The 16150-nt window shown below is 42.4% G+C and overlaps 1 protein-coding gene across 5 annotated transcripts in view; it reads right to left on the bottom strand.

Moving 5' to 3' along the window:
• adgrb1a (adhesion G protein-coupled receptor B1a) overlaps positions 1 to 16150 on the bottom strand; it is a 141451-nt gene that overhangs the window by 96436 nt on the left and 28865 nt on the right. For all 5 annotated transcript variants that reach the window (XM_046045621.1, XM_046045622.1, XM_046045619.1 and 2 more), the window contains exon 2: positions 7838 to 8793. In XM_046045621.1, the coding sequence (XP_045901577.1) occupies positions 7838 to 8630 (793 nt within the window). In that variant the 5' untranslated portion in view covers positions 8631 to 8793. The remainder of the gene's footprint in view (positions 1 to 7837; positions 8794 to 16150) is intronic.

The raw sequence follows: 16150 nt of genomic DNA, 5'->3' as shown, positions 1-16150 counted from the left end.
ACTGTCACTGCCACAGTTTCAGCCAGGAATCATCAGGATTTGAGAAAACTAGAAGCAACAAAAAGAAAGCTCTGGGGGAAAAAACAGGACAAGAATACTCAGAGCTTCCTTTAAGGATATATTCCCCAGGGTCCAGCACAATGATAAAAAAGAAAAATGGACACTGTGTAGTGAGTTGGCAGTTCTTGTCAAATGCAGACTTGACATCTTTGTTTGTTCAAGCACCAGTAAGTAGTATGGCAAGCAGTCTCCAGAGAACCATGATCGGCAAAACAGACAGGCAGCAGAGACAGCTCCCCCTAACCCTCCATTTTCTATATCCACATATGGATCCTATCCCAGCATGCACTGGGCCAGAGTCAGGGCACACCCTAGACATGTTGGGCCTTTCCAAAACTGCTTGCTCCTCCCTCTCCCTAACTACTTCCACTCTGTTTGCGCGTTCATGTGGAGGGTCTGCCTCATTGAGTTCCATCCGAAACCAATGAGGGCGGAGTGGTGGCAGGTTGTTAAAACCCTCCAATGCCGAGTGAGCACCGATGCCGGCTTGTTGAAGGTGTGTAACACCCTTTGCTGCACGATGGGGGACCTTTCTTTCAATGTGAGTTCCGTGTGACTTCACCGGTTAACATGTAGAATTAAATTACAATTAAAAAATGCTCTTGTCCGACAGACTATACAGCTGTTGTTTTTATTGAATCATATTTCATCTCATACGAAAATCTTCAGCCAAAACAAAATAGCCTACATTAAATGACAGAATAATATAACATGGCACAACTAAGGGCACAGGGGGATCATGTAACAAGCGACAAAGGCATTGAAGAAAAATAGTTTTTATTCACTTTTACTGTTTTAAATTCTTCAGACTATATAATGCTTCAATCTAATGTTTGATTTATTTTGAAATGTTGTATTTGTGAATGTAGGCCTTTAAATAAGATAAAGAGGTTCAAATAGGTTTTTCTTTTACAATGAATATCAATCTTTTCATAAAAGAATATGATATTTCTTTTTTGTAAATATCTAAAGCCATAGTCTTAAAGAATTTTCAAAAAAATAACCAAAATAATTTGGGTCATAAACAAACATAAAATAAATGAATAAAAGTATTTATACCCTACGTGAGTTAGGGAGCTTGTTTTGGCTGTGAGGCCGACTCCGACCAGAGTTCACTCCGTGTCGAGGGTGGAAGTGGTGAGGGTCTAGTTTCGGAAAGGCCCGTAATGTTTTCCAACCCGCCCTACATTGCTGTGATTGGCTAAGTCGTTACTTCAACGCAGCCCTGTGATTGGAAACAAGTACCACCGCGTTACTGTCTCGCTAGCAACTCTAATGACACTGCTGACAGTTCAAGGTATCTTAATTTGTTCTGAAGTTGTTGCCCCCGTCGCTCTGCACACAAAGAACTAAAAACAAATATTTAAAATTAGAATTGAATTAAAAAAAAAACAAACAATCTACACAGTTAGATTTATACATATATTATACAAAGTAGTGGTATGTTGATTTGCAAACCCGGATAACAGAATGTTCCATGTCACTTATTGATGGTAAGCTGCGGAGGATGCGGTGGAGTTGAGGAGTCTCAGCCTGAGGAAAGAAGCTGTTCTGCAGTCTGGTAGTACGACAGCAGATACTCATGTATCTCTTGCCAGACGGCAGTAGGGTGAACAGGCTGTGGCTGGCTGGGCGGGGATTGTCTTTCAATATTTTTTTTATATTACATTCAATCTTGAACCATCCATCCAGCCATCCATCGTCAACCGCTTATCCTGCGTACAGGGTCGCGGGGGGCTGGAGCCAATCCCAGCTGGCATCGGGTAAAAGGCAGTTTGAACCCACGACCTTCTTGCTGTGAGGCAACAGTATAACCACTGCACCACCGCGCCGCCCCCGTTTGTATTGTATCTAGGGAAAATGCCATGCTTATTATATTAATGTTGGCCCCTCAGAAGTGTCAGTTTGGTAAATTAACTAAATTAAGGCCAGGGAGCACCTGGGAGGCATCCTAAGGGCACAGCTCCAATCACAGCACAGTAGGACGGGACTAGATACAAAATGGGAGGGGAGCCTATCGCAAGACTAGTGCTCTTAAACAAACACATCTCCTGTGTGTACATTAAGAGGCATTACAGGGTGCGTCCTATGAAGGTATCTATGAAGATTCTCAGTCATCCGGGTCATAGTTATCCAACGAAGGTTAAAATCAAGGGCAACTGTACTTGGTTGAAGATACTGGAAGACGATACTGGAAGATTGATAAGAGAGGTCAAGGAAGCATCTACACCACGGTCGAGAAGCCGTCATTGAACAGAGGAGGGGGTCTACGCCACCACTTATCCCCCACTTACAATGCTGTCCTTTCATCACTTCCCAGAAAACTCAACAAACGTAACCTATTGGCCTCAGGTGAAGATACCAACGATGGTCGTTCAGTCTTGGCCACAGGTAGTCTTAACGACTGTAACGACTGTCGTCACAGCAACAAGGAACACTAACGAACCAGCGGTATCGATGACCCGGGCCAACGACCCCACTGAGGTTAAATAGCTGAGTTTCCCTGCCAGTCAGTCAGAACTGAAGAAGTCCTTTGGATGAGGGACGAAACGTCTTCCAGTATCTTCAACCAAGTCCAGTTGCCCTTGACTTTAACCTTCGTTGGATATGATGGTAGGTCCATTTAGAGGATATTAAAGCCAGACTGAACCTGTACTTCCTCCAGAAAGGAGAAGTCATACATTTTAGAGTCTATGCCCCAGTGTTTGCATTTGGGACGCATTTCATAGTGTGGAGCGTTTCATTTAGGTTTGGTCAAAGCAGGTCTATTCAAGTTTGACAATCACTTGTTCTGTAGGTGCTTGACTACTAGTTTAAGATTAACAATAAATAACTGTTAATTAATTAACAATATGTACAGGTTTCCGTACATGCTGCAGTGGCTTTTTCATTGGTCTGGTTCATGTGATGTATTTGCCAATGACTGATGACCAATTGAACATAAATAAGAAGATTTTTCCTGACTGTATGAGGTAATGAGGACTGCATAAAGGTTCCACTAAAAAACTAACCAGTGCACAATAGACTGTGGGTGAAGGCTGTAATGGGTATAAAGAAGCTGTGCTTCTTGACCACATTGGGAGGAGCTTTGGAAACGGGGAAGGCCTTGTTGTTGTTTTATGATATATTCCCACTGAATTGGGATAAAGGGTTTTCAGTTCACCCGGTCTCTATGTCCCATATACAGTAGGCTTGTGCCGATTGGCAATTGGATTTCCTATCAATGATTGAAGGGATTGTTTTTTCGATATTAACAAACTCACTATCAGAACTAAGATGACATAAAAACAGTCTCTACAACCTGCACCACATTGCAAGTTGTAGATTTCCATTCCTTGATTTATTTGTGGCGACACAACACAATATCAACGCTGACTGCAACATTTATTCATTTAGCTGACGCTTTTATCCAAAGCGACTTACAATTGCTATACATGTCAGAGGTCGCACGCCTCTGGAGCAACTAGGGGTTAAGTGTCTTGCTCAGGGACACATTGGTGGATGGGTCATAGTGGGGGATTGAACCTGGGTCTCTCACACCAAAGGCATAGTCTTCTCCATTGCGCCACCACCACATCCTATATACTATTTAATATGAGTAAAATCATAATTCATTGTGGAGCTGCGTGCAGCGCATTGATTCACTCACCACCTCGCTCTCTCTTTCCGTCTCTCTCACAAGCCCAGGTAACAGAGCCGTGTGTTTATAGAAAAAACTACTGCATTCAAGTTAACTCTAAGAAGTTAGTCTATCTATTTCCTTAACATTACGCTGTCAATGTCTGAGACTCACCAAATAAGTTATATAAATAATTCAAATAAGTTATAAGCAAGCATGTAAGGAGCCTAGCTAATAAGGATAGCTTTGTTAACGTTAGAATACAGCTGTGTTGTTGAGGTTAGCATGCTATTAATTACACCCCCACCACACCACACCCCGCGTGTGCGTGGCGCCACAGTTACACAGTTCTGTGGGAAACATTTTATTGTGCATTTACAGATGTTTCTGGTGGTTCCTCTTAAAGCTAAGAAGCCTGTTGCTAACAAGCCTTGCCAATCGGTGATCTCAAGTAGCCATGATAGCAAAGAACGCCCAAGCCTAGTCCCATACCTACATTTAAAGATGCAAATATCACACAAAGGCCCCAAAGTTGGTTTCAGACCTGGCCCTTGCAGTGCTAACAACTGAGCCTTTTCTCTGTTTCTCTGTGCAGAGTGCTTTTAGTCTGTGACACTGTGTCCTTGTTTGGTTATTTTTCAAGCTTTATTAAATATTTCACACTTTAAAATGATTGCAAAGCTGAAAGTGAGACTGCATGATGTGTAACCAATGTCATGGATGATGTTGATCTCTTAGCATTGTCGGTAAGCTGTATCTGTCCTCCTTCACCTTCGGTTTGTTGGTCATTTCAGGCACTTTCTCAAAGTTATCACGATCGTGTCTCTTTTGTTCAGATTGAGTCATGTGTTTTCTCATCTTCTCACATCTCTCTGATCCATCCTTTAATCACTCACTGCCTCCGCTGCCATTTTCCCCTTCTGTCCACTGAGGGCTAACAAATTAATCCTTTCCTGCTCGTGTCACGCTACATTTTGTGACACAAATCAAACCACATCTACACGCAAGCACAAGTACACATTGGAGGTCTACCAATATGGATTTTAATGGACAATATTTCTGAAGCTACCAACAGCCAATGTTTTGTCCCAAAACCTTTAACTTTGACCATTTGAATGTCAGAACATTCCAAAAATAGCCATGAAATCAGCAGTCCTCTCAACTTAAAGGTTAAAGATTTATCACACAGCACAGGAGCTGTGTTCACACAGTGAGCTATGGACATGTAAAATGCACTAAATGAAAATATTTTTTATAATATTTCCCCCCACCAAAAAATTAACATTCCTGCTAGTCAGGGACAAAGAGCCTCTTAATTGAAACCAGAGTGAAGCTGATAAAAACAATGATGAAAAATGAGGTGCATACTTTCATCTTTTAAATTTGATCAAAAGGTCACATTATCTATACAGGTTAAGTTCACTGACATAGTAATCAAGCTGCACCATATCTGTCATACAAGAGGTCGAACACACTCACAAGGCAACATCCAATATTGTATTGTGATAGAAGGGTAACATTGACCCAATCAATCTGAAAGTCAATATATTAATCTAACCATTCATCCGATTCACACAGGGCCACCCCTGCCCCTATGAGGGTGGAATGTATTAATAAAGAAAATGCACTTATACTTCCGTTTCCATCTTTGCACATTGTCATATTATGTTTTCTTCAACAATAAACTTTTTAACAATGTATCATTGATTAATCAATACCATGCCTACCAGGAACTGAAAGAACAAAAGTGACAAAGAGCTTTATAGGCTGTACCAGTATTGTAAGTCACCATAGAGAAATAACTCTTAAATTACCATTTTTCTTCGATCATCATGAAAAACACTAAGGTAACAGCTCCTCGCCGCCTCTAGCAGCGTCCACTAAAAATGATATTAGTGAGGCAGATGCATATCTTGCTACTGATTGTTTAGGGTGAAACACAACAACTCTCTCCCCAGAAAGAAAACCCAACACAATTACTAGATAAGAATGTCGATAATGGACAATTCTGCCAAACTGTGGATTATATTTTTTTAAATCAAATGCCAATGCTTTCTGCAATATCTGCAAATGACATATATGGTATGGTTAAGGTTAGACAATGAAAACACTTGGTTAAGGTTAGGGAAAGACTTCCACTCCTGCACTGGCATTGGAGGTAAATTGTGATTTGAGTGTCGAATATATAGATGTATAGTTTAAATTGGTTTAAATGAACATGATGTCAGGCTGAATGAAACACAATGCCAATTCACTCTGATTATCAAGCTACCTCTAGAGGGCACCAGAGAAAATCTGTTGAGGAAAATGCTGTTTGGACTGCATAGCATTCTCTTTCCATGTATTTCCATGAACTTTTATGCTTTGGGTAACTAGGGCCAAGGAGATGTTGAGCACATTGCCTTTAATAATCCAGACTCCTTTTCTAGCCCCCATGAGCTGGACATGAGCAGAGCTTGAGGGCTGACAGCAGGTCTCGCCCCTCCATCTGCTACTGGGCGGGACCTTCAGTCCCTCTGCAGAGAGGGAGTGAAGGAGGCCGGGAGACAGACTGTAATCTATGAACTCCTCCGTTATTGAAGGCACTCAGACCAAACAGGTCCGGCTGCGTATTGCCTGACCCCGGCCCAACAACTATCCATCCTCATCAAGCCTCGTCCACCTCAGACGACTCCAGCTCTCAGCTTTTGTCAGCCTCTTCACTCTCCTTTAATCTGCTCTCCTTCTCTCTCTCACTCTTGTCTCTGTATCTATTGTCTTTCCTTCATCCATCACTCACAGCTATCACCCCTCTATTCCCATCTTCACTCCACAGCAGGCCATAACTGCCCGGCTCCCTGATCTATGTCTACACAGCATCTATTACATCTCTGCATCTTTTTTATTTTCATCAACCAATCCAATCCAACCATTCACCTGTACGGCCAGTTCGCCCTTGTGTGTTGATGCGCACAGTGGGAGAAGAAAAGCTATAATGCGTCCTTGTCTGTCAATCTCTACAGAAGCCAACAGTGGATGGTATATATATTTTTTATTTTTCACACCTTAAGGCACAAACAGCCCACACCCCACTGTTGAGCACCATAAGCAGGATTACATAAGTGTGATAACTAGCGGAGAGGAGGCTGGGGCGGCAAGGGGATATTAGCTGCTCTGGAGACTGGAGGAGGATAAGGCAGGAGATACCCACCGCAACATCTTCCCTGCTTGGTTGGCTTCCCACGACTGGCTCAGTATCAGCCCACTATCAGCCTGGGGAGGGAAAGAATGGGAGGCAGCGATGGTGGCTCAGAAGAGGAGGAGGAGGACCGAGAGAATAAGACCACAGGCTGATTAGGGAAAGCAACTGAGAAAAGCAGAGGAAGGAGGAAGAGATAGATGGTGGAAAGGTTAGGGGGAGAAAGGGGAGCTGAGAAATGTTCCATCCCTCTGGCCAAAGTCCTGACGAAGCCAGGATAGAGATGTCAGGCCACATCCTGTCTACCGAGGGAAGGGAAGGGGAGCAGGGATCAAGCAGCAGACAATTAGACTTCAAGCCACAGGCCCTTATCCAATCGTATTTCTGCCTTTCTCCTTCTATGCCACTCTTTTGTCTCTCTTTTTATCCCATCCCCACATCTGAGCGTCCCCAGAGCTATCCAATATCAGCACTTGATTCTACTCTGTTTCCACAGAAAATTTCCCGGAGGCCGATCGAGTGTCTCTCCCTGGGCCGCAGAGGGACAGAATACGGTGCCGACCTCACAAGGTCACAGAGCTAGCTTCCATCAGATGAAACCCTAAACCTTCCGATTGCCTCTTTCTGTCCCTCTTTCTCTCTTCTACTTCAGCCAAAGCACTCTTGCTTTTGAGCCAATGCCACACAATTATCCTCACTTTTCACAAATCATACACATTTTCACAGGCTTGATTGCTACTGAAGATGCCATTTTGCTGAGAGCAAGCTAAACTCTGAGACTCATGCTGACCTTTCGCGGGCAGACACAAAAAAAAATCCCCCATAGTTTCTTGAAAGCAAGGCTCGCCTTTCACTATTGTTTTACAGAGACGCAGATACAGTCATTAATCTTACCACTTGAATCTGTGCAAACTGTGCAGCCGATGTATGAACTATAATGTAATCCCCATTTTTTCTTATATAAAAGCTTTTCTACTCACCATTAATCCCAGCATCTCTTCCAATCTCCTTCACGCTGGGTAAACAGTTTTCCAGGTAAACTCCATTGTGATAACAGCTATCCCCCTCACTGAGTTGTGGTGGCGGCTCCCAGCACAAACATGGAGTCTGCATGATGCCACACGGCCTGTTAGACGTGCTGGAGGCCAGACAGTCCTCCAGCCACTGGCACAGCATCTGACAGGCCGCCATGCTGGGGTTGCGCTTTCCCACCACCAGGTACTCTGTTTTGAAATCCCCGTCACCATCCGTGATGGGCGTGCCCACCGGAGGAGGTCCCTTTCTCATTTGGAGGAACTGCTTTCCGGCCTCTAGGAAGGCCACTGGGGCAGAGGTATCACACAGCCTCACCACCTCGTTAAAGCTCTCCATGCCCAGGTAGGTACGTGTGGTCTCCAGGAAGGAGTCATATTGGAAGGTGCGGAGCTGTGACGGCACGCAGTTCTTGGTAGGTTTCGTGACTTTGATAAAAATAGTGTAGCGCCGCGGATCAGGGTTCTGCAGGGTCCAGGAGCAAGGCATGGTGGGGAACACTGATGATGAAAGGAAGAAGCCGAAGAAGCGGCTCTGGACTAAGGTGGAGCAGGAATCAGACTCTGGTCCTGAGGGGGCTGCGTGGCACCAACCCTCCATCAGCAGCAGAGGGGCAACATACAAGAGTAGCACTGTGATAGGCCACCTTGCTTGGCCAGGAATCCGAGAAACAATGCTTGTCATGGTTTGCAGACGAAGGGAAGGAGAAGGTATCATAGGTTGATGGCTGGTTCTGGGCATCAGATGACTCTACTTCCAGCTGTGTAACGCAATGGAAGAAGAGAAGGAGGATGAAGGGGGAGAGGAAAAGGAAGTGGTTAAGGAGGATGGGGAGGAAGGTTGCTCTCAAAGATCCAGCAATCGGCCCATGGCTGCATCAGTCGACCCCGAGATTCACAAGAACCTGTGAAATGGAAGAGACAAGATAGGAATTAGACTTTGTATCTGATCAGACAACGGAATAGGATTACACTGATTTTATTTATCTCTGCGATGAGAAATCTCTATCAGCTGTTACTTTTTGCGTTGTAAACTAAGAGCGAGTGCAGTGACTTGGGCCGAGGAGATCAACAAGATGAACAGAAGCAGATGGAGGGAGGGAGCCCGTGAGTTAGTTATGCTTTTCTTCATTACGCAAGTTCAGATTGGTCTCTTCCTTAGAGACAACTGTTTTCCTCAAATGTCTGTTCCCATATTTCATCTGCCAGCTCGTTAATTTGTCCAATTATATGAATATTAATTCCAAAAAATTAAACACCTGCAGTCATTCATCACTCCACTTTATCAGGGATAAGCCACTGACCGCAACGCCATGATCAATAGTTTTCTTTCTCAAAACAATTAGTTGATGTTTTGCCTTTAAACACACATTCAAAAGAAAATAGCAATATATTTCACTTTTTGGCCCATTTCTTCAATTACACGTCTCTTTTCCATTATATGCAGGGCTGCTTCCCCTTGAGTAGCATTGTCGTTGTAAGTTGTTATAATCAATGTTTCTTTTTTTTTTATGCTATATTGCAGAAAATAGTTTTAGGATGGTTTATTCAGCACAGCTAAATTGATAAGAGGTTTTGGGAAAGTGATTCATTTGAGTTGGGTCATTTAAAAATATGCTGGTATGCAACATTAAAATGCATTCATCAATACCACACATAATTTACACCACCAACACCAACGCCCAGTTCCCCTTAGCACTCTGAGTCAGATGCTTTTTTAGTTTTTTTTTTAGTCCACAACTTAACTGTTTTAGTACAGTCTCACTGCTCTCATCATCTCATTTCTAGCCACAAAAGGCTGCTGTTTTCAGTGAAAAAGATCTGATAAAACTGCTTCGTGCTACCTGCCCCACAGACAGTCAAAGTCAGCGATTAGCTGGTGAAGATAGTGGAGCATTTAGGAGCTGAAGAGCCAGATATTGCTCTCAGGAGTTTTGGGAGATGGATTAATCCAGTACCTCTGATTGGTATCATTTCCAATATACATCCCGTTAAGCAAATTTGTTATTTTCCATGACATACCTGATCCACATGATCTTTGAATATAACGGATTGTGGAAAAGCTAAATTCTATTACTAAAGTAATCGATCAAGGCAGGCGATCTATTCATCTTTTTGAGCCACATTATCCCTGGCCTCATCTCAACTTACATTCTTAATAACAAATGATTCAATAAAGTTCTCCACAGTGAGGTCAACTGATTTTATATTTGGGAAAAGAGACCACGGGCAAAAACTCTATATATCAGGATACTGAAATCGGTCTCCGACTTACATGCATCAGTCAGGTGGGTAAAAACAAGACTCCAAATGAATGATAATGTGGCTCTATGTCTGCTGGATGAGGAAATACGTAAGTGTTTGCGAACATTTTGGCCATATCAACTTTATAAGGTGGAAATATGTCAGCGTTGTGTTTACAGTTTTCTGTGCTGCCCCCAAGTGGTCAATGGTATAAATCAAATGCAGAGGCTTATATATTCAAAGTTTATGGCATAGTAGCAGTTTAAAAATAGTAACAACAAATCATGCTTTTTAAATTGAATAACAAAACCAGTAAGAGTCAAATAAGAGGGTGCTTTGTTGTGACACAGTGGTGGCCCCGCCTACCAAATACATCACACACGGTAGCCAGCAAATATTCCTAACATCAGACAAAACAACAGCCCCACACACTGACAAAAAAAGTGAGCATCGAAATCAGATATAATGTGTTCAAAGATGGTCTAATCAGAGTCCAGCAGAGTCCACCATCCAGGTCTTGAAGAGCTTGGGCTTCTTTTTCCATTGATACCAAAACATTGACAGTCTTTAAGCCAGTGCTCCAGGCTGAAATAATGCCTAAAATTAGTTCCACCTGGCCACAAATCCAAACGACAAGGGAAATGTGGCAGCAACTTTGACAGCCGGCACCACTGGATCCCTGTCCAACTCCTTGTTATAGATTTCAGATAAAACGAACCTGGCGGCAGCATGGCGCTGTGTAGCCAGCACTAGCATAGTGAAGCGTCCCACTGATCAATCATAATGATCTGTAGGCCTGACTGAAAGAGATCGTGTTTGTGTGTATGAGTGCGTTTCTGCGGGGGGGGGGGGGTTAAAGATAAGTCGTCAGAACCAATAAAACACAATCTAAACAGAAAATCCTTCTAAAGCAGGCCTTCAGGGGAAAGTTCACTGTATCGTCTCTGCAGAATGAAGTTTCCTTTCCAAACAAACTTAATTAAGCAAACTTTAATCAAACTGTGCATCTGGCCTTGTCAGCAGGAGCATTTTTTTTTTCTCTTTATTGATAACAAGCTCATTCTGGAAGCTATATCAAACAGCTCAAGACCAAAAATCACTCATACTTTTTGGTCTTTATTCAGTTGTTTCTTTTTACTGGAAGGTACACCTATTTAACAGCAAATTAAATAGTATTATATTAAATGTTCTAATGATGTGTGTACCAATAATATGGTAGTTTTCTTTAAAGCAAAAAGAAAGAGAAACAGACCTTAAGATTATTGGAACCTAAAGACTTGATATAACACAATAAAACGGCTATTTCCACCAACATGCTGGGATGTTTAAGTCCCGACCATCAAAGAGAAGCAAATTTTAAACCACTGACGTCAACACACTGGACCACATGTAGACTTGGATTAGAGCTGCGTCACTAAGCAACACTCAAAATCCTGCAAGAACATAAATTATTGTGTGTTCCTGACTGACTTTGCTCACCATATTTGGCCAGTTTCTTTCTCCCATTACATACTGTTGAGTGCCTTTGGGCTCATTTCACCAAATTCCCAACATGCAAGCTGCAATTTGCAACAGGAGATCGTGTCCGCGCTCTCATTTTGGCATGTTTGGCAAACTTATCTGCAAGTGGCAGTCAGTGCTCGCAAATAGCTTTTGTGAAGCAGGTTCCAGTCCTGAAATTGAAAGATCTGAACCAGACTGGGACAGACTCACTTCAACTTTGTCTGATTAGTCATAACACCTAAACTACATCACAATTGTTTGGCAACAACCTTAATACCACCGTTATGGTTCTGTTAATACTACATTGTGTTTGCATTCACAGTGCTAACACTCTGTATTGTCATAAATTTTGAGCTACATGCAGATATTCCACATAGACCCTCGTGGGCATGGGCAGATGACAGATTTTATGCCACGTGAACCTTCAAGGATCCTTAAGGCCACAGGGAAAGTATAATTAGAAAACAATGCCCACAATCTGTATATTTCTGAAGCTCAAGATTTTGTAGAAAGTCCAGACTGAATGGTTTAAAGAGTTAATTACAATTCCCAAACCTCTGTATATAGAAATACTTTAAATTGAGCAAGACTGTGACTTTTTTGTGTTAGTGAATTAATATTTTGAGCTGTAATTATGTACATGGCTCTGATATGAACCAACCTCCCTCCAGAATCTAGCCAGCTTTGCAGTCTTCTCTTGGGGAATGCAGTGAAAATGTTCCAACAATAAAACAAGCCCTTTGTGAGGCTGAAATAACCCCTGGTATAATTCAGGGGTGTCAATTCCCCAAACCCTAAGCTATGGCAAAGCCCCTGTATCTAACATCACATGCAACCTTTTCTTTTGGTACAGTGATTCATCTTGTCTCATTTTATCTCAGCCCGTCTCACGTCTCACTCTGCCTCTTCCTTTTTCACCCTACCTCGGCCTGGGAGCTCTCTAACTTCACCGCATACCAAATAACATCCAGGGGAAAGTACCAAGTTCTCCCCAGACAAGCCTGACAGTAATGAAATGAATAGAGCTTTAACAGAGGATAAAGAGCTGCTCTTTATTGACAGCTCTGCCTCATTTATTGCTAGACCCCCCACACACCTCCTCCTCCTCCTCACCTGCAGCAGGGGAGTCTGATCGTGAAACATGCAGCACTCCATTGGAGCTTCCTGTTCATGTCACGCCTCCCATCATTGCCAACACCAGGCACTGCCCCCCACCTCCCTACCTCCAACCCCGAAACACACACACACAAAGACACCCATCGTCCTGTATCGATCTATCATGTTTGAGAAGCTAACAGATGGAGATCAGCTATTAACACACTACTCTGCTGCAGAGGACAACAGGATATGGGAGTGAAAGAAGAGCCAGAGCTGCACAGTGGCAGTTTGCTGAATGAAATCTGACCTGAAGATTAAACTTGATGTTCGCTGTCAATTAATCAATGCTACTCTTTGAATCTCTGTGGTTACACGTTGTATTCTGGTTTTTGAAAGGCCAGCAGGCGCCAAGGGCTGCAAGATTTCCCCAGCTCACAAAATAACACTGAGCTCTGGTAATTCCAGGCTTTTCTAGGTGGAGCACAGAATCTAGCATGGGTGCTAGTGAGTATGGCATATATAAAGGCAGACACAAACAAAAGACCTTATGTGTAGAATTTGTGCATGATTATATAATCTTTCAGTTTCTTCCTGATGTGTTTTCTTTGGAGAAAATTTAGATAATTTGTCAGTGAAAAGTGGTCTAGTGTGTGCTGATTCAGCCCATTCATTCTCATTGTCTGTGGGTGGAGCGATTCTCAAGGAGTGATTCAGTGATTCAGTATTGCACTTCGAAACAACTGGGGGAAAACAGGTCAAAATTGGTGCAGCAGTGGCCGAGATATCCTAACTTTTAGTCCCTAGCGTGGCTCGCACTCCAAAAACAGAGTATCGTTCTCTTCTCGTAATCCGAATGGGCATCTTTCATTAGACCCTCCCTTGGGAAGTGTTTTTTTAAAAACTTGAACAACGTCAAAACCTGAGTTTTGACATTGTTCATGAGATGTTCAAACAACAGCAGTTTATTCATGGAGCTGCTGTCCATGTACTCAGTTGCCTGGGCACATTCATATTCAGACTGAGGAAGTTCTTCACTGGGTGGGGATTTTAGTATTCTGTAGCTGTGGAATTATTCATTCCTTTCAGCCTATGGCTGGAACAGCAAGCAATTAAAAGAACAAAGGTGTTGCATTAGCCAGCAGCCTAAAAGCATGACTCCATGTAAACATGCCCAACAGGCTGGCTCTGTGAGCGAGTCAGAACAATGGCCCAATCACAGAGAAGCAACAGTCCCTCAGAAAGAGTTGTAGAGGGAGAGAGAGATAGAGCCAGAGACAAAGAGAGCACTGATGAGAAAATGATAGAGTCGCATGACGCATCACTTCTCACATCAGCAGCACCAGGATTACAGGCTGATTAGCAGAGTAACACAGGGACCTGCTGCCACACTGCCATCTAAACTACAAGGCAAAAAGCCACAAAGCTGCAAGACGCAGACGAAGTACAAATTGCTCCACTGTATCATCAAATGATTTCACATGCAAAGGATCCACTCCATAAGGGTAGCCTGATATAAGTTGATGAAATTATATTTTTCTTTAAAATCAGATGTGCTCCAGTAAATCACTAGTCCTCACAATAAACACAGGTCCAACGGTATTAAATCCTCTACAAAATGTACAAAAATACTAACCTTAAAATGTTGCATGTGTTAAATAACCAAATGAAAACAACCATAGACTGTGTGAACTGATAACTACATAAAGGTTCATCAGTGTTGCCAGCCTGAGAAAAGGAAAATCTGAAAATGCAGCATGAGGGTCTTGGTCTGTTATGAATACATTCTCCCTCCCAAGTCGTCGCATACAGACGCTTGGTCAAGAGCCCTTGGCCTTACTTTTTAACACACTAGGCTCTGCAGTCAAGTTAACAACAAATATGCTAGTCTGGTCAAGTTAGCAATAATAAATCTGCAACGTCCGGTTAGACTTTCAAAACAAACACATGGTTAATGCTGTGAAACGCTTGCCGTTTGGTGAGGTTTAGGCACCAAACTACTTTGTTAGGTTTCAGGAAAAGTTTATGGTTTGGGTTAAAACACAAGTTAAGTTACATAACTAAATTTATTTATTTAATTTACGTAACTAACATAACATTTGTCATTTACGTATGTACATACTGTAGCTTAACTTTTTCTGAAGTCCAGAATTCAACGTTGACCCCTGGTTTCCCACGAGAAATGAACACTGCTCTCTTGGGTGAAAGTCTGGTGTTTGTTTGTTGCTCTTTATACTATATCCCCTGACACTTACCTGACATATGATGCTTGTAGCGTTGAACATTGTCGCTAAAGGGCTTTTCAGTGCGTTTAAAAAATTCTTTTCATTGCATACTTTACATTTTCACTGACATTTCCAAACCCAAGCTGTTCAGTTTCAAAATTTAGGGCAGTGGTCCCAACATTGGCCTTGAAAAATAAACTTATCCAGTAATTCATACATTACTTTGTCAAGACAAAAGTCATCAACAAATATTTTTGGGGGTCTTGGCGAAGCGTCCATATGTGATGATCAGGTTGAATATGTCCTTTCCTGTATTAAATGTATTGCGTAACATAGCCATTGATTTTTGAAGGTCACCTCCTGTTTCTTTACACACTTTTACTAAAGACACAGAGACTGAGCTAATGGATGTGTATCTGCAGTGAACTGAGTGTGGAGGGCAATACTGATTTGCTGCTGTGTCACTTTTAAACTTCTGAGGAATTATCCAACGAGGCAACCTTGACGAACAAGAACAAGACATTGAGGTAATCATTCCATTGGCTTTTTAGGTGCCTTATTCACTTCTTCACTCACTGCACTGTTAAAATCAAAATACTATTATTATGCCTTTCAATAGGAACTTCGCAGGCTTGCCTGGATTCTGATGTATGCCATATTTTTATCCAAATGAGTACTATGTAGTGTGTGGGGGTGAAATTCACAGTAAAAATGTTGATGCACAAATTTGTAAACATGTAGCGCTTCCAAGTAAATGAATACTCACATCTTAAGTCAATAGCATGTTTATACAATTCTTTGTATAGTTGTGTAATATTAAATAGATTTTTGTATTATTATAGTTCTAACGCTGTGTTTTTGCAGTAAGAGGCCTCATAGTAGGGGGATGTAGACAACATGGAGAGAGGGGGGGGAGAAAGAAATATGGGATGCAACAAAGGATCCAGGTAAAGTCAAACTAGGGATGCCACTAGGGACGCGCCAAATCACAACAACAGTTATCTCACAGCGCTTTTCATAAAAGAGCAGGTCTAGACCGTACTCTATGATGTTATTTACAGAAGCCCAACAGTTCCCACCAAGAGCAGCACTAGGAGACAGAGGCAAGGAAAAACTTCCTTTTAAGAGGCAGAAACCTCGAGCAGAACCATGGCTCGACCGGTTGGGGTGAAGGGGTGAAGGAGAGAGAGGGGGG

Source organism: Micropterus dolomieu, linkage group LG03, assembly GCF_021292245.1.
Source record: "Micropterus dolomieu isolate WLL.071019.BEF.003 ecotype Adirondacks linkage group LG03, ASM2129224v1, whole genome shotgun sequence".
NCBI classification, from domain to species: domain Eukaryota; kingdom Metazoa; phylum Chordata; class Actinopteri; order Centrarchiformes; family Centrarchidae; genus Micropterus; species Micropterus dolomieu.
This window is presented reverse-complemented; position numbering and strand designations above follow the sequence as displayed.